We start from the raw sequence: 21,676 nt of genomic DNA on the forward strand, positions 1-21,676 counted from the left end.
TTGTTCAGTAATGACCCACACATGTAACACTTCCCCCGTTACACTATCTTACTGTAAAACTGTCCATCTGAATGTCACAGGGATGATTACTACATTTTTTGGTTCTACTGTAGTTATGTAAAAGGAACAGGTTTTTATTCCCTGATATACATGTATTATGTAAAGGGAATATGATTAATTGATACACTTGATTGATCCTTCCAAGTAGGTTTAGGCAATAAGCAGAATAGGTACTAAATGAAATGCAGTGGGAGTGAGTTTAACACATAAGAATTTAGAGCAAGGCTCTCACGGCTGCAGAAGCAGAATCTCCTGATGTACTCTAGCTATTGAGCTGAAGTGCCAAATCTGTATGCTGATGCTGCCAAAGTTAAAAAAAAAAAAAAAAAAAAAAAAAAAGACATGGTGGGTAATTGCATGAGACTATCATCCCTGTCATTTTTGCTACAAAACCAAACCAACTAGAAATCCATCCAAATATGATCTGAAGGACAAAGTTTATTTCTGGCACTCCAATGGCGTATAGCCAGTAGTAGTGATACAGTACACTGTGTAATCTTCTGACCACTGGACTGCTTCTTTTTCATTTTAAGCTTGATAACATTAGTAGGGCTATGTGACAGGGATGGCTTGATGGTGACGTCAGACCAGGAAGAGACAGGACACAGTACTGTGAGTGAAGCACTGCTGCACGTTTTAATAATAAATAAAAAGGTTAAACAAAACAAAACATTTTTCTAAAGCAAAATGACACAATGGCCAAAACAAACACACAGACAAAACAATGAATCCAAACAAGTATCATGCTGAGATTATTCAGCTCTTTCTAGTCTCTTACCTCACGTTTCTCATTCTTTCACCCTGAACACACCCAACCCCGAGTGAGAAATGAGCGCCTCTTTTATGCAGCTGTGCCAGGTCTCGATTGCTAATCAATCATTCAATTGAGTCCAGGCACAGTCTACACGTGTGCATTACCCATACCCACATACAAATATACATTTTAAATCACCCATGCTACATAACCCAAACCATTGAAAATTAACAAAATACACACAGGGGCGAGACACCCACAATTTGCAGGTACTCGAATCAGCGGTTTATTGGGACGATTATTCCTGGCCCCTGTCAGGCTGGGCCACACCAAAAACAACAAACACTCTTGCACATTCACACAGCAGCTTGTCTGACTCAGCTGTCAGCTCTGATGGCGTCGATGTGTGCTTTCATGTCCCCACCTACCCGGACTTCAATCAATCCCAGCTGAGGCAAGCTTACTGCTTCCCTGCTTACACACACACACAGGGTCCATAGACCAGTCGTGTAACAGTATAAATCCCAGGTTGTTACACTGTATACAATATAATAGAAACTGCTATTCCACCAGTTTAAAGTTTACACCACTCTTATTTAAATTGTATATTGTTTATAATAAATGTTGTGAACTGTAAATAAATAACACAGAATCCAAGGACGTATACACACTTGTATTGTTTCCTACTTGTTTTGCTTTTCGAAAAAATAAAATACAGTGCAAGCACGGGAGCTTTATGAGTACTGCATGTCCCAGTTTAAACTTAAATGGGTTTAAATACGGTAATGTAAAAATAACAATAAAAGGAAATGGGAGCCACAACCTTACCGTGCTATAACCGATTCCACACTATAACAGGGTAGCACTGTATTAATAAATCAGCTATTGTAATAGACAAGCCAGTTGTTGCAAATATGCACAAACCCATTCCAAACATATAAATTAAAAATGATGGTCAGGTTTTTCAGCTAACAACTGAAGTTATATCAAATGAAGGACATTTGTTTAAGGGTTTTTTTGGTTTTTTTTATTTCCTGACAGCTTTCTATGCCTCAGGGAAGATGTTGTTTAGTGGGGAAATTAAGCAATATAGGGACAGTGAAGTTCTTTACTTCTTAGATATTTAACTATACTCTGCCGTCCTTGTACTAAACTATCTTCCCTCTACATTTTCATGACTTGTAGTCAATTTCTTGTACTTGTACTGGTGGACTTTTGTAGGCAGTATAATAGCTGAAGCTTTGCACCTGTCCAGTGCCTCCATTATGATCCGTATTGCTACTGAAAACTTTACTTTGACCTTGGATTTGGTTCAAAGATTTGCTAAGGAGAAAGGGTTGCCCTGTATCCTCAGATGGTGCGCTGGATTCTGACATATATGAAGATCCTGAGGTATGAATTTAAACTTAGTGAACCAGCTCTTTAAGCAGCAGACTCAATTCAGGTAATTTACAGTTCAATGATTTTGCATTTTGCAGCAATGGTAGTCTCAGTAGTTGACAGTTTTACACGTTAGTTGTTTCTGCATTTGGCAGGAATGGTTTATTTTATCTGCTTTTTGGTTGATTTCATGGAAGTTTTGTGGTAAAATATTTTCCAGAATGAGTTTTACTCTAAAATGCTATTCCTTGATGTCTGTTTATTATATTCTTAAATTGTTTAAACTGCTGGGCACTCTACTTTTTCTAGACAGCAGGCCCTGTTGACCAGTTAATTTTTTTTTTTTTTTTTTTTTAAGGAATTCAAGATTCCTGGTTGAAAATGGACAGAAGGAAACTACTTTCTACAAAAACGGTAGAAAATTCAGGAGTTACCTCATGCCATTTGGATCTGGCATCAGCGACTGCCCAGGCTGCTTTTTTGCAATAAACAACATAAATCAGTTTCTGGCTTTGGTTTTTTGTTACTATGAAAATGGAGCTGCAAGGTGAAGAAGCCCTGCGTCTGGACAACTCTCGAGCTGGTCTTGGAATACTACAGCCAAAACAGGATGTTCTGTTCAAATACGAACTAAAAAACACTTTATGACTTGGATTTACACTACCTCTGTACATCAATCTAAATGACCTCGTATGAGGAAATTAAGTAACAGCTCAATACTTAAATGTTGTTTTGCATTGACATATTATAGAATGCCGCTTACTCAACGTGAGGTAGCATTAAAATAACATTTCCTCGAACAGCAGAAAAGACGAACATCATGTTCCTAGAAAGGTGACATTCCAGATTATTTGCTTACAGTACCTCATACTTTCTAAACATGTGGTTCGCAGTCACAGAAACCTCCCCAGTCTCATGTCCACCTACCTGCGTCATAAACTCATTATGTCAGACTGCGCAGATGCGGCGTTTTTTTCCTTCTCCTTGGCGGTGTTATGTGATTACTTCCATTGAAACCGGAAAGAGAATCTGGAAGAAGCTGTGTAGGGAAAGGGTGTATAGCTGCATCAATATTTTTTTTTTATAACGGTTTGCAGTCTTATTTATCTTCCACAAGGTGAGTGTAAAATAAAATATTGAGTTATTAAAACATATTTCAAAATCTACCAAAGCAAATTAAAATTCAAATAGCGGTACAGCAGGTTAACGAAATGTATATAGCCAGAGAGCCAGGTTTGTTGTTGATGATGATACATATGATTACAGTGGTAATTACATCTGTTTCTATTTCCCCACCCAAATACAATTTAAGGTAACATCAGCTCTACACATGTAATCATACCTTACATTTAATAGTTATGTGGAAATGTTTTTACAATTTCTAAGCTGTGTGATTAGTATCTCCTAAACAAAAACAGTAACATTTTTGGTCCCAGGACAAAGCTTCCAAATCCATGATTTTTGACCTTCCTAAGCCTGTTTTCTCATGTCTCAAATTGTGCATTGCGTTACTGACTACAGTATATGTATTATTAAGTAGTGCAGTTTCATTTTCGTGATTGTGTGGCCATAGGATTGTCCATCTTAATATAAATAATAATAAAAAAATAATAACAAGAGGGGAAAATTGAGTTGTTTATACCTGTCACCAAAAAAAAGTTGTTTATACCTGTCACCAAAAAACCCCCCAGAGATTAAAACTTAAGGGGGAAAAACAACAACAACAACAACTTTGTTACAGGAACGTCACCGCATCACCTGTGAATCAAATTTAAAATCAATCCGCGCAAGGACTGGCGTTTTCATTTTGACTTGCTATATTTTTAAGCTTAGTTCACACCTATTGCACATTAAATACTAAACAAAGACACAACTGGTCAAAATTTATATTATTAAACACCTAAACCAGCCAATCAATACTTTGCATCGACGAAAGCAACCAGCCCTGTACCTGCAACTTTTAATCACAGCCTGAGCTCTACTGGCGCTCAGACACAGCATCGTTAAACAACAACAAACCGAGACACTGACAGTTCAGTAATATTGCTCTATTCATACATCTGGCGCTGTTCAGATAAACTATAAGCAGATCTGACAAATACAAAAGTTACTTGTTTAATGAAGTAATTTATTTTTCTCTAATTTTGTGTTAATTTATGAACATTTTGGGAACTATTTTCCAAGTAACACACTTTTTTTAAAGCTTTTGTTAAGGACCTGTTGCACCATGTCGTTGTATCCATCATTAGAAGACATGAAGGTGGATAAGTTTATCCAGGTAAGCAGTTTCCCCTCACACGAATAGTTCAAGCAAAGACATCGTGATGATTTGATTAAGCCAGATATGTCGGGAAAGTCTTAATTTGATCACCTTGGTGAAAATTGCTTTAAAACTAGTTGCTTCAGCAGTAGCCAGAAAAGTTGCCTTTTGTTTTATGGGCTTTGTGTAGAAAAGTACAGAAACAAATGAACTGTCAGTTCAATTTGATACCATAAACTACTACTGTTTCTCATTGTTTAAAGTCAACATTTGCAAAAGTCTCCTGTCAGGAACACTTACTACAGTCATTTGTATCATTTCAGTGTTTGTATCAGAAGTGTCATTCAGATGAAAAGTAGAGTTAATGAATGTTAGGTTTGAAATCACACAAAACATTATATATATATATATATATATATATATATAATGATACATCTGTTCAGATAGCATCTGTAATCCTCACGACTCTCAACTATACTGGACTATATGGCACCCAGTTGTATCAGTACTTGCATCATCTTGTACTTGCACTTAACTGCTCCACACTTTGCTGTATTCTACTACTGCTCTCAATCATAATTATATTTTCTGTATGTTGTACTTGATTTTAGTCTTAAAGTTATCCGTATTCACGTCTTTTGTAATTGCTCTTATTTGAAATCGTTCTTATCCATTTGTTGTACTTGCTACTTGTTCTTAATGGAATTTACTCTTATAACCAAATATTGAAGTTTAACTGCTCTTAGTCGTAATCACTCTCAAACGTAATCATTTACTGTATTTGAATCTGTTCTTACCACTGATTTTATTGTATTTTATAACTGCTGTTATCTGTAATGCGATACTGTACGTCACCCTGGATAATGGTATCTGCTAAGAAATAAATAATAATAATAATAATAATAATATATTGTCAAATTGTCTCTTCTGTTTTTCAGGCTCAGGCAGCCTATGAATCTAGCCCACCATTGCCAGCTGCACTGCCTGAACCTTCAAATGCTGTCCCTGCTGAGGCTGGTGGTGGTAAACTAGAATTGTTTAATTAGTTATGAATTGAATCCATTAATGTAAATCATGTATGCTTTTGATGGCCAACACATATTCAAATATAGTTATTTCATGATCTGCTGTTCTATAAATGTTCCAGGATATATTGAAGTGTTGTATGCTGGATCGACGTGCATTTTAAAGCATCAAGAACACTCTTGTATGGCATTTGCATTGGTTGCTTTTAAACTGTACTTGGGGCATAATAACAGAAAACACATTCCAATACAGTATTGTGTTATGTAATGTTCAGGTATTTTCTTTCATTATGCTAAAGTCTTTATTCTTGTATTCTCTATGTTTTATAGGCCTTTACCCAAAGTTGTATCCTGAACTCTCTCAGTTCATGGGTCTAAACCTCAATGAAGAAGAAATACAGCATAATCTCTCAGTGTTTTCTGTAGCAGATTGTCCCGGGGTATGTTTCTGCCCTTAAAATTAGTATATAATATGGTAGCTACAGTAATACAAGATATTACGTATTTTATTTGTGTTATAAACTTGTTGACCATGTCATGTTGTTACAATTGATTTAAAATAAATTAATTTTAACTGTTTTGCATGAATAATTTGAAAGTGCAAATCAAGAACTCAAATTACTTTGTTGAATGTTTTCTGGTATCTTCTGTTTTATTAAAACACTTTTAATAATGGTAAATTTTTTCTTTTATTTTAAAGCAAATAGCTACAAGACCTTCCGCATTAAATTACATGACTGCACCAATATCGGGAAGTGATTTTGGGATCCGTAGAGCAGAAATCAAGCAGGGTATTCGTGAAGTAATTCTCTGCAAAGACATGGATGGAAAGATAGGATTACGACTGAAATCTATTGATAATGTGAGTAACCCTGGCATCTGTCCAGATTTTTTATGTATTTATTTCAACAATGTATTTATTTATTTATGTATCTGTTTCCAGTGTTTTATATCCTACTACTTCACCTGCTATTTCATGTATTTATATAACTGCTTAAAAAAAGTGCTTCCTACCTTATGTTCTAAACTTACTTTTATTCTGCTTCCACTTTTGCTCTCTTATTGTTCTCGCTGTGCTAAATTTGAAGTAGTGTCTTGGGTTAACTTTATCTATATCATTTATGATTTAAGACTTCAATCAAGTCCCCTCTTTCCCTTCTTTTTTCTAGGCTGAAGAGATTTAATTATTTTAATCTGTCCGCATAGCTCAAATCATTAAGTCCTGGGATCAGCCTAGATGCCCTTCTCTGTACCTTCAAGTACAATTGTGTCTCTTTTGTAGCGAAGTGACCAAACATGCACGCAGTATTCTAGGTGGGGTCTAATTAGGGCATTGTATAATCTTAGCATAACCTCTCTAGACTTGTATTCCACGCTTTTTGCAATATAGCCTAACATTCTATTGGCCTTTTTAAATGCCTCACCACATTGACAAGATACTTTTAATTACTCCACTATAACCCCAAGATCGTTTTCAAAGTCCTCGTCCCCTATTTCCATCCCGCCCAATATGCAAAACAAATGCAATATTAAAACAGTTTTCTCTGCCCTACAGGGTGTTTTTGTACAACTTGTACAAGCCAATTCCCCGGCTTCCCTTGGTGGCATGCGCTTTGGGGACCAGGTGCTTCAGATCAATGGCGAGAACTGTGCTGGGTGGAGTACTGACAAAGCCCACAAAGTGCTCAAGCAAGCTGCTGCAGGAAGGATTGTGTTTATTGTTCGGGACAGGTAGAATTCTCATCTTCTATTATTCATACGTTCATACACAATTACTCTGCTGAAATATTCATTACTTACCTTACCTTCCTCTTCTCTTTCTGGCAGACCTTTTGAACGCACTGTCACTATGCACAAAGACAGTAATGGACATCTGGGCTTTGTTTTCAAAAAGGGAAAGATAACCTTCATCGTGAAGGACAGTTCTGCAGCACGAAATGGGCTTCTGACTGAGCATAACATTTGTGAAGTTAATGGGCAAAATGTAATTGGAATTAAGGTAATTAAAACATCAGTCTTAGTATTTTTAATTACAAGTTGCAACACTTTTAGATGTATACATCTTTTAAGATGTATAAATCTTTTAAGATGGAGATTAGGGGTGATAATAGTTTAGTGTTTCATTTTGCGATATTTACAAAGCATTTACCACCGTTTTTACAACTGAGTTTTACAATTACTAATGTTGTCGACAGCAAGAAATGACTAAGGTACTGTACATGTAGGAACACTGAAGTTAACCTTCAGAGTTATTTGTTTGAAGCTTTTTTTGTTTTTGGTTTTGTGGTAAATGCTTTGTTATGACCCTTAGTGTTTACCTAAGGGTACAGTGCAGGCCAACTTATTTTATATTTCCATTCAATTAAATGCTGAACACATACTGCCTTAAACACAAATGCATGTTGCAGTTACTAATACAATAGCGACGAAGGAGTTCTTATGATGGCTTTTCTGATTGCATATAAACATTCCCAATGTGTTAAAGTTTAAACAGGAGACTTAACACCCCCAATGGAGGCATTTTTAGTTGTTATAGTATTTTACACTTTTTATTTCAACTACATACTGTTATTGGTAAATTTTAAGGATCTATTGCAGATTTGCACAAGAGATACTAAAGTAAACTGAATTTACTCAATATCAACGTGTTTGCTTATATATGTGTTTTTATAGGACCCTCAGATCTCTGACATTCTGAATTCAGCTGAGAGTGTCATAACAATAACTGTCATGCCTTCATTCATCTGTGAACACATGATGAAAAAGTAAGTTTGGATTTATAAGCAAGCATGACAGACTCGTGCATTACTGATTTTTCCCACATCTCAGATTCTCAAGGTTATAGTTGGTAACTTGAAACTAGTGGTGGGCAACAATATGAACATTTTATATCAATATTGTGCATGTATTTCGATATCGATAATATCGAAGTCTTCCAAAACAAAGAAAAATGTAATCGCACAATTGCAATTATTTATATATATATACGTTAACAGATACAGAGGATACTGAATGATCATTCATGGTATACGGTTTTTATTCACCACAGGAGGATGTCCTAGTAAATCATGAGCCCCAACAACTCCTAAGGAGAATAAAAACGTATACCACGAATGATCATTCAGTATTCTCTGTATCTGTTAATACCACATATTCTGTTTATACCAAAAGTGTGTGTGTGTCTGTCTATATATATATATATATATATATCATGTATGTGTGTGTGTGTGTGTATATATATATATATATATATATATATATATATATATATATATATATATATATATATATATATATACTGTAATTTTGATATCGTGGCAACCCTACTGTTATCCCACTCCAGTGAGATAAAAAAAACAATGTATCCCACCCACGCTAGACTCACTCCTGTGGTATAAATTTACATATGAAAAGCAATAAGTCGCTTTAACTTAGTGGTGCTTTGCTTTATAAATATCCATGGAGAAAATCAAGGTCTTATATTTTTTTACAATTCCCATCATCATCCACCTCAAAACCCAAATATTTCCAAACTTCACTGCACACTTCGAGGTTGTTAATTTTCTAGCCATTCTGGAAGTAATTAAATCTTATGCTGCTCTGCGTATAAATGCTGACTCACGACACCTCTAAAAGTATTAAGTACGGTGTCATGCCGACTTTTGCATTATTTTGAGAGATGTTTTTATACTGTGTTTAGGTCTAAAAAGTACATCTCATTTATAATACCAAAAGTTTACATTTAAACCACAGTGATGAATAAATGAATAATAGCGTAAGTAATCGCACAGACAAGATTCAATGAAACGCTGACAAAATGTAAAATTCGTCACAACGCCGACAACACTTTACGGACGGCAGATAGTGCCAAACTTAATGCAGCATGCAAGTAGTGTTTGGTACCAAAATACCAATCAATGGAATAAACTGGTTAAATAATACCTCTGTGGTGTTTCTTTGCTTACGAGACTGACTGACGATTGGTATGTATTGGGTGTATCTTAATATAAAATAAACATAATTATACTGCATTTGTATTAAGTAGTTGTTAGCTAGTAGTATTAGCAAGCACACAATAATTATTTTTAAATCCCACGATATCGCAATATGGAAATGATCGATATCGAACAATATCGATATCATATCAATATTGGTGCCCATCACTACTTTAAACCATTTCAAGTTATTATTTGATGGTATTTTGAAATGTTATCCAATTTACATTGGGTCCCTGGGCTGCTGATGGCCCAGGAACGCTGTACATGTATGAAATTGAATGTATGAAATTGAATGTTTATGAGAAAAGAGGAGGCACTTCTTAGCATGGCTCTGTAATATGAACAAATACATCAGGACTTGCGGGTGGTATAATACAGCACTGTTAAATCTGCTGCATATAGTGTCTGATAGTAAATGCAACCATCTCACAATGTAGGACATGCTGTGTTTTTTATAATTTAAATTTTAACACTTTGTTTTAATTTCAGAATGTCTTCCAGCATTGTGAAGAGTCTAATGGATCACTCTGTTCCTGAAGTGTAATTCCAGACAATAGCTATAAAGGTCATGAAGGATCAGCCTTTTAGCTGGGCTTAGGCTGTCCTATTTTCCTGCTTTTCCAGGGCGCTGCCTTGAAGTCACTATATATGAGCCATTTGATATTCAGGAAGGAAATGTAACATTAGGCAGCTACTGCATGGAGGCAGTGGCATTATGTATTGCACTGATCCACGCACAGATCTGAATATTTAACTATACTGTCACCATCTTCTGCAGATCATTTTGCTTGTTTACAAATCTATTAAATGTCTGGTGCAAGCCTTACTGAGGATGCCCATGTACAGTAGAGTATGCACGCTATTAAAGATAGTAAGGAAAGCTTTTTTTTCTCTTTAAAAAACTATCAGCTTCTGCCTTAATTCTTAAAAGATTCTTAAATAGATAATTACAGTATTTCATGAATATCAAAAGGGAACTCAAAATAGTTTTTTTTTTTTTTTTTTTATTCTGTTTACAGTTGTTTTTGGTATTGTGTAAAACTTATGTAGAATGGAATTAACTGTCTTTTCCCTTAAAGTATTATAAGCAAGTTAAATAAATATTTGAAAAATGCTTTTGAGTGCATAAATGTATTCTTTGAAATGTGAACAGACATACACTAAGGGGAATGTCATATAATTTGGAACGTCCAGAGGTTAAAACTATGTGGTGGTGAAATTTCTACTGTATGGCCTCTCTAATGGAACTGAGAGAAACATAGAATACACAGTATACCAACTGTAACACTGTCTGACAGCAAGCTGTCTGTATCATTAATATGGCCAGAGGTTAAAATAACATGGCACTGAAATGGTTAATGTTCACTGGACACCACCTATAATTACACTTTTTTGAGAGAATCTTAGAATTCAGCTGTGTACCAAGTATAAAGACTGTATGTCAAAGCATGTGGTCTGTATCATTGACATGGCCAGAGGTAGTTTGAAGGTAGAGGAGTCGATTCAATTCCTCTAAACGGAGGCTCATCCAAATACTTGTGCCTTGTGTGACAAAGTAATTTGTTTATAGGGGGGGGGTTGCTGTTTCTAGAGCAAATATAAACCCAAACTGACAAATTGATGATTGTAATTTGCTGCAGGTCAAGGAAGGAAATAGACAAATATATAATGATATTAAAAAAGAAACCTACAGCAGTAATGCAGTAACAAAAGCCTAATCAATGTCATAATATTTAAGTATCGCTGCAAGGAGAGCTTGTACAGTATGTGTGCAAACCCACCACCGCAGCATCTATTACTGCTAATATTTCATAAACCATTGAAGCTGGCAACTTCATATTACTCCAGACCTATACACAGTACCTACATTATTTTGTTGTTAACTTTAAAAATGAACATTAATGTCACAAAACACAGAACTGTCAATAATGGTTTGTACTGTGCAATAGTTTTATTACTTGAGTAGGCAAAATTCCAAAAACACTCCAGCCCCAAGCATTGCTTTCAAAGATGTATACACATGATAAAACAAAACTAAACAAAAAGATCAGGAATACATGTTTTTTAAACTTGGCAGTATAAGGTAAAACCAGTATAAGTTAAATTAAATAATCTTAATACCATAGACCAAATTTATTATTGTCATTTAAACTATTTTTAAATAGTACAGGCCACTGCTAGTGTACCTTTGAAGTAACGGGCCATTCCCCCACTAAGGAAATGTTCAGTTTTTGTGTTCTTATTATTTCAGAAATTGCTATCAAATCCGAAATTATTTTATTTTTCTTGATTTTTTTTATTTCATGGCGACATACATAGTTTTTCAACAGAAATTATTTTTATTCCTCACTATGTTGTTGAAATTTAGTAGTTCTTTACTACAGAATAGAATTCATACCTGTCTTTCCAGTTCTACACCACTGAATTTGGAATGAGAAAAAATAATTGGATGTTGAGAAAAATATAAATACACATGCTACTGGAATGATAATATTATAATCAAGAAGGTTACTCATCTTTTATCCCATTTCCTATCCACACAAGAATGATTGTCAACAGACACTAGATCTTATCCTCAATGAAATGTGGTCATGCAAGTCAACTTAGTTTGAATGGCTTTGACAGCACGTGTCTGATTTAAAAAACAAACAAAAACAAAACAACCCTACATGGTGTAAATGGCATCTCCTAATATTTACGAAATGACAACCTTTCTAAATTTGAGCTTCAGATCCATACTGTAAATATAATACACCTTAAGTTGTGTACAATATAAATAATAGTGCAATATGTTACAATGTTAAATCTGCATTTAAAATAACATTTGCATGCATCATTTTATTGTATATTCAAATTTATGATACTCTACATAGCAGCGTTGTTGATGAGTTGACTGACAAAAATACACAGTTTACTGCTGGAGACTAGGGTGGGACAGCATCAGGCTAAGGGCTACATAAAACTGGATGATGGGTGGGGTAAATCAATGACGTTTGTATGATGCAGGTTAATACACATGTTCTAGGCTTTTTTTTTATTTCAAACCTGTTGAAGCATTTGCCTTGTCTTTGAAATAAAGCCCTTGGTGTTTGATTGCATATACACCACTTTGTAACGTCATGAATATTAACAGTATGTAGTATAAAGTGTTCATGCAGGTATATTACAGACATACTAATTCATTGAATCTAAAGAGATCAAAGCAGTTTTGCCACATGAACCTACTCACCATTTTTGGAGTCACCTGTAAAATTCAGACAGATGTATCTGCAATACAGGGTCATCTACTAGGATAGTCTAAAATCGGCTACATTATTAGCTTAAAATAGTTGTATACAGTAGAACCTCAGAGTTACGAACACCTTGAGAATGGAGGATGTTCTTAAGACTGAAATGGTTGTAAATTAAATATGAATTTTCAATGGTTTTATTAAATGTGGACACCTGCTATCTACACCCTCAATCTGGTGAATAAACAAGGATACACTACAGTAATACAATACTCGTATTGTTATGGCTCTAAAGTCTTTAAAACAGTACTATAAATGGAAAAAAGGCTACATTTAAGTTACCATTAAAATTGTAACTAACAAAAGCACACATTGAAACGTCCATGAAAACCTGGGTTAACGTAGTGCGTGTTTTAAACAAAATGCATTCGTGCAGCTTAGCTCCTTTGGCTTGAAAATACATTTGTTGATACAGTAATTATCTTATTAGGAGCGGCTATCTGGTTGCATTGCACTCATGGTTAGTGATTGCATACTTCCGGCTGAAAGCGGGGTGTTCATTAGACCGGTCAGGTCATAGGTTTGGTGTTCGTAACTCTGGGGTTCCACTGTATTTCATTTATATACGGTACTCGGTTTGCATCATTGTCAGACATGACTATTTAAAAAACAAGAATGCCCTAAATTATCGAAGGCACGTCATAAGCTTCAAAACAATATTCTTACAGAGGAGAACAAAAAAAAAGAATAATAGACAACAAATAATAAGAAAAATGTCTTTCTTACTGAGACACAGCAATCTCTTCACTGTGCACACACCTTTATGTCAGCATAATATTGCATTTTAGTGCATACTAGTAAGGGATATACTGCCCACTGTGATCATACTGCCCACTCTGAATTAACTGAATGTGCAACTTGACCACAGTGGAGAATCGTACCCTATAATGTCATAAAACATTAAAACAACAACTGTAAACTAGTGCAGACTATTCTCCATGACATATCTCTCAAGTCACAATTACACATTGGAAAAATAAGAGTGATATGTAGTTATTTTAAAATATATGAGCATTCTTGTTAAATATTTTAAGCTTTCAAAACTAAAGGCACTTGAAGAAGTATTAAAATTGCAGTTTCCAGAAAATTATTTGTTTGTCTTCTCCACCCGTTATGACGCTGCTACACTGTTCATTCATCCACATGGTTGTAACAGGGCCTACAATCCAAGAAAAAAAAAAAAAAAAACAGTTTAGTTTGAAGATGCAGTGCTCCATACAGGTTTAAACATAATTTTCAAAGCTGTCGTATGTTTTAGTGGTTTTGCAGGGTGGGGTCTTCAGTTTGCATATTAAAAAAAAAAAAAATCATATATATATATATATATATATATATATATATATATATATATATGATTTTTTTTGTACTTTGACCAGAGTTCAGGAGCAGCTCTTCAAGATGCCAGATTATTTTATAGACACATGTAACAGACTAGATTAGCAAAGTCTCTGTTTTACGGCTTTTGTAAGAAATACTGATGTTTAGAAAGTTGTAAAGGATTGTAGTAATTATTAGATTGTTTTATAATATATAGAGGATGACAACTTTAAGCTGTTTATACACTCTCGGGTTGATAAAACTTTAGGCTTGGTCACCATGGCTGGGGGATCAAGATTATTATGTGCAGTGATTATAATATATAAATAGTGTAAATATTTTAAGGCTGCATGTAAACATATAACAGCTAAAAGGTAGTTCTAGGTAGATGGTTAGTTCTTGATACTGTTTTAAATAAAGACAAAGCTGCCTGATTAGACACATTATAATAGTATATTTAAAGTATTTTATTTTATACAAACCTGAATGCCCAGGAATTCTTTCTGTAAACTTCCCAGCTATTAAGTCCCATATCATCAGCTCTCCAGACTGACTACCTGACAGAACAGTGTACCCATCCCAGCAGAAGCACCTGTTAACACAGGTCAGTTCAATTAATACTTCCTGAGGACAGTGTAACATAATACTGTGAATAAACCTGACAGTGCACAAGTAGCAGAGGCATCTGTGAATATAACACTTTTTGATTTTCATTACATGAGAGTAGCTGATATCTACGTCATGCTAATACTGGACTCTGCTTTCGCCAAGACAAAATGAGATAGTCGTGTTGTGGACCAACCAAGACATAGCTTCGCTGAAATATGAGCCTTTATTGCTTTACCTCTGCCAGGTAACATGGATTTCCTACTGACCCGGTGTTGATGGCTGAAGTGCAATACTGGCTACAGGGATCAACCTATTTGCAGCCTCTTTGGCGCATCAGCACACATAAACAGCAGTGATGCTGGCTCCAGGGATCAACCAAAGTGCAGCCTCCCTAGTGCCTTAGCATGACAACCGTCTGGAACAGACTGGGTAGGGCACTTCGCAGGAGTCATCAGGTGGGAACCTCCCATCTTCTGTCTTTCGCCAACTAGCCAACAACACTTCAGGCTCAACAGTGATGCAGTGACGGTTTACCTTTGTTGCTCCTCTGAAACTACAGAGGAAATGAGCATCCCTGTTTGCACATCAATCACTTTCAAGCATCTGTTTTCTCCGACACTGAGGATATGTCTGCTATCTGTCAGAAAAGAAACCAGAGTCACAATAAGAAAAAAGTCAACATTACAGCAATTCCAAATAGTAACAAAAATATAATCCTCATTTTTATCTTTCAAATCTAATTTACTTTAGGTTTTTTGTGCGTGTATCTTGCCAAACCATTTTGCATTTGTTATGCAAGGGCTAATAAATTGTAGGTTTTGTGACAGTGCTGCGATAGCATTGGTTCAGAGACTGACACAAGAGTACCATGCAATTAATTTAAAAAAAATAGGAGCTGCTTATTTACATATCTGGTTACTGTCTTCTAAATTAAACAAGTACGTTAATAAACGTAACTTACATTCCTTGTCATGATTCTAAATACAAAATAAAGTTATCAGTATCATTAAAAAGCTTAATGTTTGAAATACATTTATTGAACATTTGGATACATCAGCTGGGATAAGCCACCCTTGGTATTTTATACCGGGGGCGGAATCCCACTGAATTGCCATGACCACCTATTTTTAGGGGTAAACCCAGGATTATCCCGGGTAGGAAAAAAAGAGAAATAATAAATCATACAATACATGAACATACCAGGGCTAAAAGCAATATCATAGACTGTCCCTGAATGGCATGAAACCTGATGAAGCAACCCGAACGTAGTGATGTCCCATATGCTAACAGACCCTTCCTTGGTTGCAGATACCAACATCGTTCCTGCAGGGTTCAAATGCATTGCATTTACCTGAAAGATGGAGAATAGGATTGTGCACATAATTACAACATCATTTACACATGCTTGTGTGCTTTTAGTAAAGCCTTGATGCCCAGTAATAACTGTCTTAATTACAATTAACGAAACACTCCTTAAATCTAAACAGCATTAAAACAGGGCTAAGGTTTAGAAAACAATACAAATAACTGAATTATTTATGTAATAATCCACTGTGTTTTACACATGATCGATGTAGACTAAATTACATAAATATTCTCTTCAAGTTATCTAGAAATGTTTGCTCAATTTAATGTAAAGCATCTTTCACAGTTAAAATGCCATGAACATTCGTGTAAGGGTAGCATTATGTTTTGTAAGGCAGTTTTCTTTAAAATGAATGCCTTGTAGTCTTTTGTAAATGACTCTGTGTTTTATTCTAAGCTCTGGTATTCAAATTCAGCTTACAAAAATAATAACAAACCATTAAAATGTAATAAATGCAAGCTAAATGTATATCTTGTTGGGCCTTGTAATTTACATTAGGCACAATTATTGTAGATGTACCAGTATTTGTTTCTTATAAAACTTACACCAGCTTCATGTTCGAGCTCAGCCAAAAGTTGAAATTGATTTCTGTTGTTGCTTGAAATATCGTCAGGAGTGCAGCTCCACACCTATACCACAAACATGAAAAAGGGTTGTATTGTTTCCTGCATATCTGTTCTCCACATCTTTTAATGTATTTTTAGTAATAATTAAGTACAATTTCCTGATTCAATGTTATTTTTTGTATGCTTTTTACGTTTTTCCTTTTTAATGCACATAAAGATATGTTTCATCCTTTAGGACAGATTTAGTTTCAATATGAATTCCATTACTGTCCTTGTAGATCTATCTGCATAATCTTCATCATAGGAATGTAGTTAAGTTGGGGGCATGAGACTCGTAAAGTTATGTGATCTCTGGCGTATACCACATTTTGAAAGACATAACTATAGGACATAATGTGCAATTAAATCAGATGCTCTCTAATTTTGTATAACACCAAAGGACACTTTAACATTACTATTACCACTACTGCAGAATCTAGTAGTTCTAGCTTTAATTTTTAGTCAATTACCAACATGGGGGATTAATATGGGTAAGTACTTGTGTGTCATTTTTGCTTTTCCTGATCATTACTATAACTGAGCTCCTATGATTTGAAGCCATGGCTTTAACTGGTTCTATCTCTTAAGTGCACCTGTTAAATAAACTAAATACTAATTTAAGGAGAAGGAATACCTCTTATAAACTAACTGTGGTATACTATAACATAATAAAGACATACAGTATCATAGTGAAAGCATGGTTAACAATTTAACAATACTATATGCATAGCTTAAGTATTGGAAAAGCATGATAAACTGTACATGTCAATGGAAAGTACAGTGTACGTGTGTTCCAAGTTTCGTAATGGACAAGGGCAGTTAGAATAGTGAGTTAATAGAATCTACAATACAAGGAGGACAGGAAGACTGACACACCTTAACAGTAGAGTCCCAGGATGCTGTGTACAATCGATTGTCACGCCAACAGATTTTGCTCACAGCGTCATCATGTCCCATGATAGTACCCTGTCTTCTTCCATAAGCAACTGAATAAAAATATCTGGAAATTAAAAAGGCAACATTAAGCATTTATGTGTAGAACAATAGTGTCATGTATTTGTAACTGAATAACCTATCCAATTGCTTGTCTTTCACTTTTATTTGGAAGAAATAAACATGTCTATACACATGAATTTTGCTGTACAGTCATGGTTTAATTTGAATAGCAAGTTAATTCATTTACAGTGCTTTTTTCTTAGCTAACGGTGAGAGAAGAAAATTCCATTATAAATTAGGGCTTCTGTTTTTTGGTTTTTATTAATTTCATTTTTCAGTGCTTATTTTTTAGCTATTTTCGAGTTTTATGTAAATCATTTCTTTTTTTCAGGTCTTTCGCTTTTTATACACTATATGAAATTATTGTTTTCGGTTAATTTCCGAAACGCTTGGGCAGTTTTTTCTGTCAAAATATGTGTAGTAGTAACTTGACAGCACTTGCACACTTAAGTTGTACCTTCTTTCCTTTACTGTCTTCCACAACGAAATCCTTATGGTCACGGGCACATTCTTCTGGGGTTTTTGTGTGTAGGCATTTTTTTACATTTTGCCACAATTTGCAATTCTGTTTTAAATGCTCTGCATTTTAACTGTAATACAGCTTTAAATCCCGCAAACAAAGTATTCAGATCAAATCAATGACAGATACAAGTCAGGAAGTAGAAGGAGACATTGCCCAGCTGCACTGGGAAAGGTATTTTTATTTATTTATTTTAATGGGGAAGGGGTGGTCAACAGGAATTGAGTAACCATTTCCACTGTTTTTCCTGTGTTTATTGGTTATACCCAGATTTCAATTTTTTTGTATCGGGAGTGTTACATTGGTTTTTATCGGTTGAAAACCGAAAAATCAGAAGCCCTAATTCTAATATATATTAATATTTTTAGAAAACCATATACTTACACGTTATTATCCCATGATGAACATACAACTGTTGTATCTTCTGGAAGCATCAAGCAAGATGATAGAGCCTAAAAAAATTGAGAAAGCCACTATTTATTTATTTACTGTCATTTTATATATATATACATATATATACATATATATATATATATATATATATATATATATATATATATATATATATATATATATATATATATATATACAAACCTGCTATGATTGGCTCACCCTGCACATCACACGGCTGTGCTTTTACCATGTGAGTCTTTGTAATACATTGTATTGCACACATCTCCAGTAAATGCTAATTTGGTTTACATTACTAGTTTCTGTATTTTATTAGTGCATATTCTAGTCACACGCAATGACACCTCATTTATCCACGGATTTATTTCACACATCCATGGACCTATGTCCCCCCAAGTGCACGGATAAACAGAGTTCCACTGTATATATATGTATATATATATATATGTATATATATGGATGAAGGCTATATTTGCATCCTGCACCATTCTAAAAAAAAAAAAAAGGCATAATACCACAGTAGTGACGTCAAAAAGTGATAATTCCTCTAGAGGAAAATATACTTGAACTTTGACCCATTAGACTCCTCGAGACCATCACTTTCAATTCAAACACAAAATGTCTCGTTTTCAATCACTCGACAACACCCACAGTACAGAAATGTTCATTAATGATCAACAAAATGAGAATACGTAAAAAAAAAAAAAAAAAATGTAAAGCTGGTACATTCATATCTCACTGAAACTGGAGAAACGGATAACGACACAGAACATCTGTACAGCACTGAAACACTACGTTTAAAAAAACGAACTGTACTGCTGAACCTTCTCTTCTTTAATATTAGCATCACAAGGGTATCCATGTATTATGAAAAAATAATAGATGGGCCTCTTCAGTGAGTTACAGGAAAACAATTCCATCTCGGGTTTCGGTCTCATAATTTATGACGTCACAGAAACCCTAGATGAAATGATTTTCCTGTAACTCACTGAAGCCCATCTATTATTCTCTCTCTCTCTCTCTCTCTCTCTCTCTCTCTCTCTCTCTCTCTCTCTCTCTCTCTATATATAGTTTCGCAATATTTAAACAATTCTCACTAACAGTGTTAGGTTTAAATACAGTACAATAAACACAGAAATTAATTATTGAATTTGATTAATCAGTTGTGACTAAGTCCTGAATGGTCTTATAATTTAATAAGCCCTTTAATTACCATATTAGAAAAAGACATGCTTCTTTTCAATGCATTCGATTCTTTGGAAAACATCTTCAGGGTTGAATCTAAAAGGGAAAAATATCAGCAACTATTAGAGTTCTGAATTCCAGTTAATGCATTATTACACTTTCAAAAATTAAATGACAGAAACCATTGAAAAGAATCAAATGGCAGAAAATAAAGCCACCTGACAGATAACAATTTGTAACAATTCAGATAGCAAATTGTGAATCAAACAAAGTACAAGAGATACAAAGTACAGTACTGTAAATAAAGTGTCCGACCAACCTTGAGAAGTTGTAAAAACTGAAGAACCATTGCAAGTAACAGCCACTCCTGTAACTGCCCTAAGATTACAAATGTCACAAAAAATACCCAGCATTAGTGTGTGCCATACATAGGTCTTTTGCACAAATAATTTAGCCCAATGCCCGTTACACTGGTTATATTCAACAGCTATAAAACAACACTTTACATTAAGGGTACCCAACATGAAATTTACCAGCAAATGCATTCACTAAAGTATTTATTTGATTCCTTATTATATTTTATTATTGTAAATATGGCTTGCAAAATGTAGGAACAATATCTAAAATGTAGAGTTTGATCACTCAATTTCTGAATGTTTGTACTTGTTTTGTAGCTATTTCCAGAAACTGCTGGGTCTAGAAAATAAAGAGCTGGGAAGTACCTGAGTCATCACCTCATAAATGACCTGCTTTAAGACACATAACTTCATACAGTTCTGCAGGTCTAAGTGATAAGAAAACCCGCAGCACGTAAGCAGAAAGGCTGAACCATGGTTTGTCAATTTCTCAACCAGGTGTTATTTTTGTGTATTTTCTGCGTACGCATTCCCTCACAATGTCTGTTTCTGAAAACATTATCTCAAAACAAATCTTACTTTTTTAGATGTGTTTCCAGGGCTAGGCAGACACACCACTCTGCATTCTACTGCTTTATAACAGGTTGAAAGAAGTTAGTTATTGAAAAAGTAAAAACTCACTCTTTGTGGATTTTGTTCTTGGACACCATTTTTAATTTCCTGATGTTGCTCCATGAAAGTTTTTTGCTTTCTTCTGTCAAATCCTCAAAGGAGGAATCTTGGCTTGTAGAGGCTTCAGAACAATTAAACAATGAAGTGTACGACAAAGTGACAACTCACGTTACACAAAAATGAGAATTTATGATTTTTGAGGTAAATCTTCTGGGACGAAAACATTTTTTAGGTTTTGTAATATTCTTTAAAAATTCAAACAAATAATCAAATATTCTTCCAACTTCAACCGTATGAAAAATGCATAATTAGTGCAGTAAACAAAAGTGAGAGTAAATTAAACCCGGTACACCATTAAATGACCTTTTAAACACGGTAGAATGTGTTATTTATTTCAGTTGTCATTCATGCATTGGTTCCCTTTGGATAATATATTTTTCATAGTCATTTATAAATTATGTTATGGGAACAAATACACACATTGTCATGTTTGCCTCTCAATACATCTCAAGCAGCGTTGGGTGGAATATTTGAATATGTGTCCCGTGAGTAGTGCAAGATACAGACAACTTGCCCTATGTTCACTAGTAACTAGATTGATGTTTAACTTAAATTACCTGGTGATAATTCATGGAAGGAGGTGCTCCGGCTGGGTGTCCTGGACTGGTTTTGAAACTTTGGTGTTATTCTTTGGGGATGAGGCGAGGTAAACAGCTGCGTAGGTGTCTGCCCAAACTCCAAGATCTGTGTCAACATTGCAATTTTCTGATCCGGATCTTCAATACTAGACAGCGTGGTGAGATTGTCATTAAAGATCATTAGTCTATAAACAGTTCCGATCTGCTTTTCTGTACTGCAATAATTCTATGTGG

The 21,676-nt window shown here is 34.8% G+C and overlaps 2 protein-coding genes across 2 annotated transcripts in view; one reads left to right on the plus strand and one right to left on the minus strand.

The window, feature by feature from the left end:
- The first annotated feature begins 3,159 nt into the window (after positions 1 to 3,159).
- sdcbp (syndecan binding protein (syntenin)) lies at positions 3,160 to 10,591 on the plus strand. Its single transcript, XM_034058959.3, has 9 exons — positions 3,160 to 3,311; positions 4,398 to 4,472; positions 5,393 to 5,477; positions 5,810 to 5,919; positions 6,180 to 6,341; positions 7,035 to 7,210; positions 7,307 to 7,478; positions 8,153 to 8,244; positions 9,967 to 10,591. The coding sequence occupies exons 2-9, from the start codon at positions 4,422 to 4,424 to the stop codon at positions 10,019 to 10,021; spliced, it is 903 nt and encodes a 300-aa protein (XP_033914850.3). The 5' UTR covers positions 3,160 to 3,311; positions 4,398 to 4,421; the 3' UTR covers positions 10,022 to 10,591.
- Positions 10,592 to 11,403: 812 nt separating this feature from the next.
- nsmaf (neutral sphingomyelinase (N-SMase) activation associated factor) overlaps positions 11,404 to 21,676 on the minus strand; it is a 34,865-nt gene continuing 24,592 nt past the window's right edge. Inside the window, exons 21-31 of the mRNA XM_034921102.2 lie at positions 21,422 to 21,588; positions 20,814 to 20,925; positions 20,096 to 20,154; positions 19,805 to 19,872; positions 18,565 to 18,632; positions 17,541 to 17,664; positions 16,605 to 16,688; positions 15,894 to 16,044; positions 15,228 to 15,330; positions 14,567 to 14,676; positions 11,404 to 13,926 (exon numbers count right to left, since the gene is read on the minus strand). Coding sequence (XP_034776993.2) covers positions 13,832 to 13,926; positions 14,567 to 14,676; positions 15,228 to 15,330; positions 15,894 to 16,044; positions 16,605 to 16,688; positions 17,541 to 17,664; positions 18,565 to 18,632; positions 19,805 to 19,872; positions 20,096 to 20,154; positions 20,814 to 20,925; positions 21,422 to 21,588 — 1,141 coding nt within the window. The 3' untranslated portion in view covers positions 11,404 to 13,831. The remainder of the gene's footprint in view (positions 13,927 to 14,566; positions 14,677 to 15,227; positions 15,331 to 15,893; positions 16,045 to 16,604; positions 16,689 to 17,540; positions 17,665 to 18,564; positions 18,633 to 19,804; positions 19,873 to 20,095; positions 20,155 to 20,813; positions 20,926 to 21,421; positions 21,589 to 21,676) is intronic.

Source organism: Acipenser ruthenus, chromosome 3 (assembly GCF_902713425.1).
Source record: "Acipenser ruthenus chromosome 3, fAciRut3.2 maternal haplotype, whole genome shotgun sequence".
Taxonomy (NCBI): domain Eukaryota; kingdom Metazoa; phylum Chordata; class Actinopteri; order Acipenseriformes; family Acipenseridae; genus Acipenser; species Acipenser ruthenus.

Bases quoted from the DNA above. Each gene is read 5' to 3' on its own strand.
- sdcbp (XM_034058959.3), top strand. From the start codon at position 4,422: ATGTCGTTGTATCCATCATTAGAAGACATGAAGGTGGATAAGTTTATC. The intron at 4,473-5,392 runs GTAAGCAGTTTC...TCTGTTTTTCAG, and splicing joins AGGTGGATAAGTTTATCCAG to GCTCAGGCAGCCTATGAATC. The intron at 7,479-8,152 runs GTAATTAAAACA...GTGTTTTTATAG, and splicing joins AAAATGTAATTGGAATTAAG to GACCCTCAGATCTCTGACAT.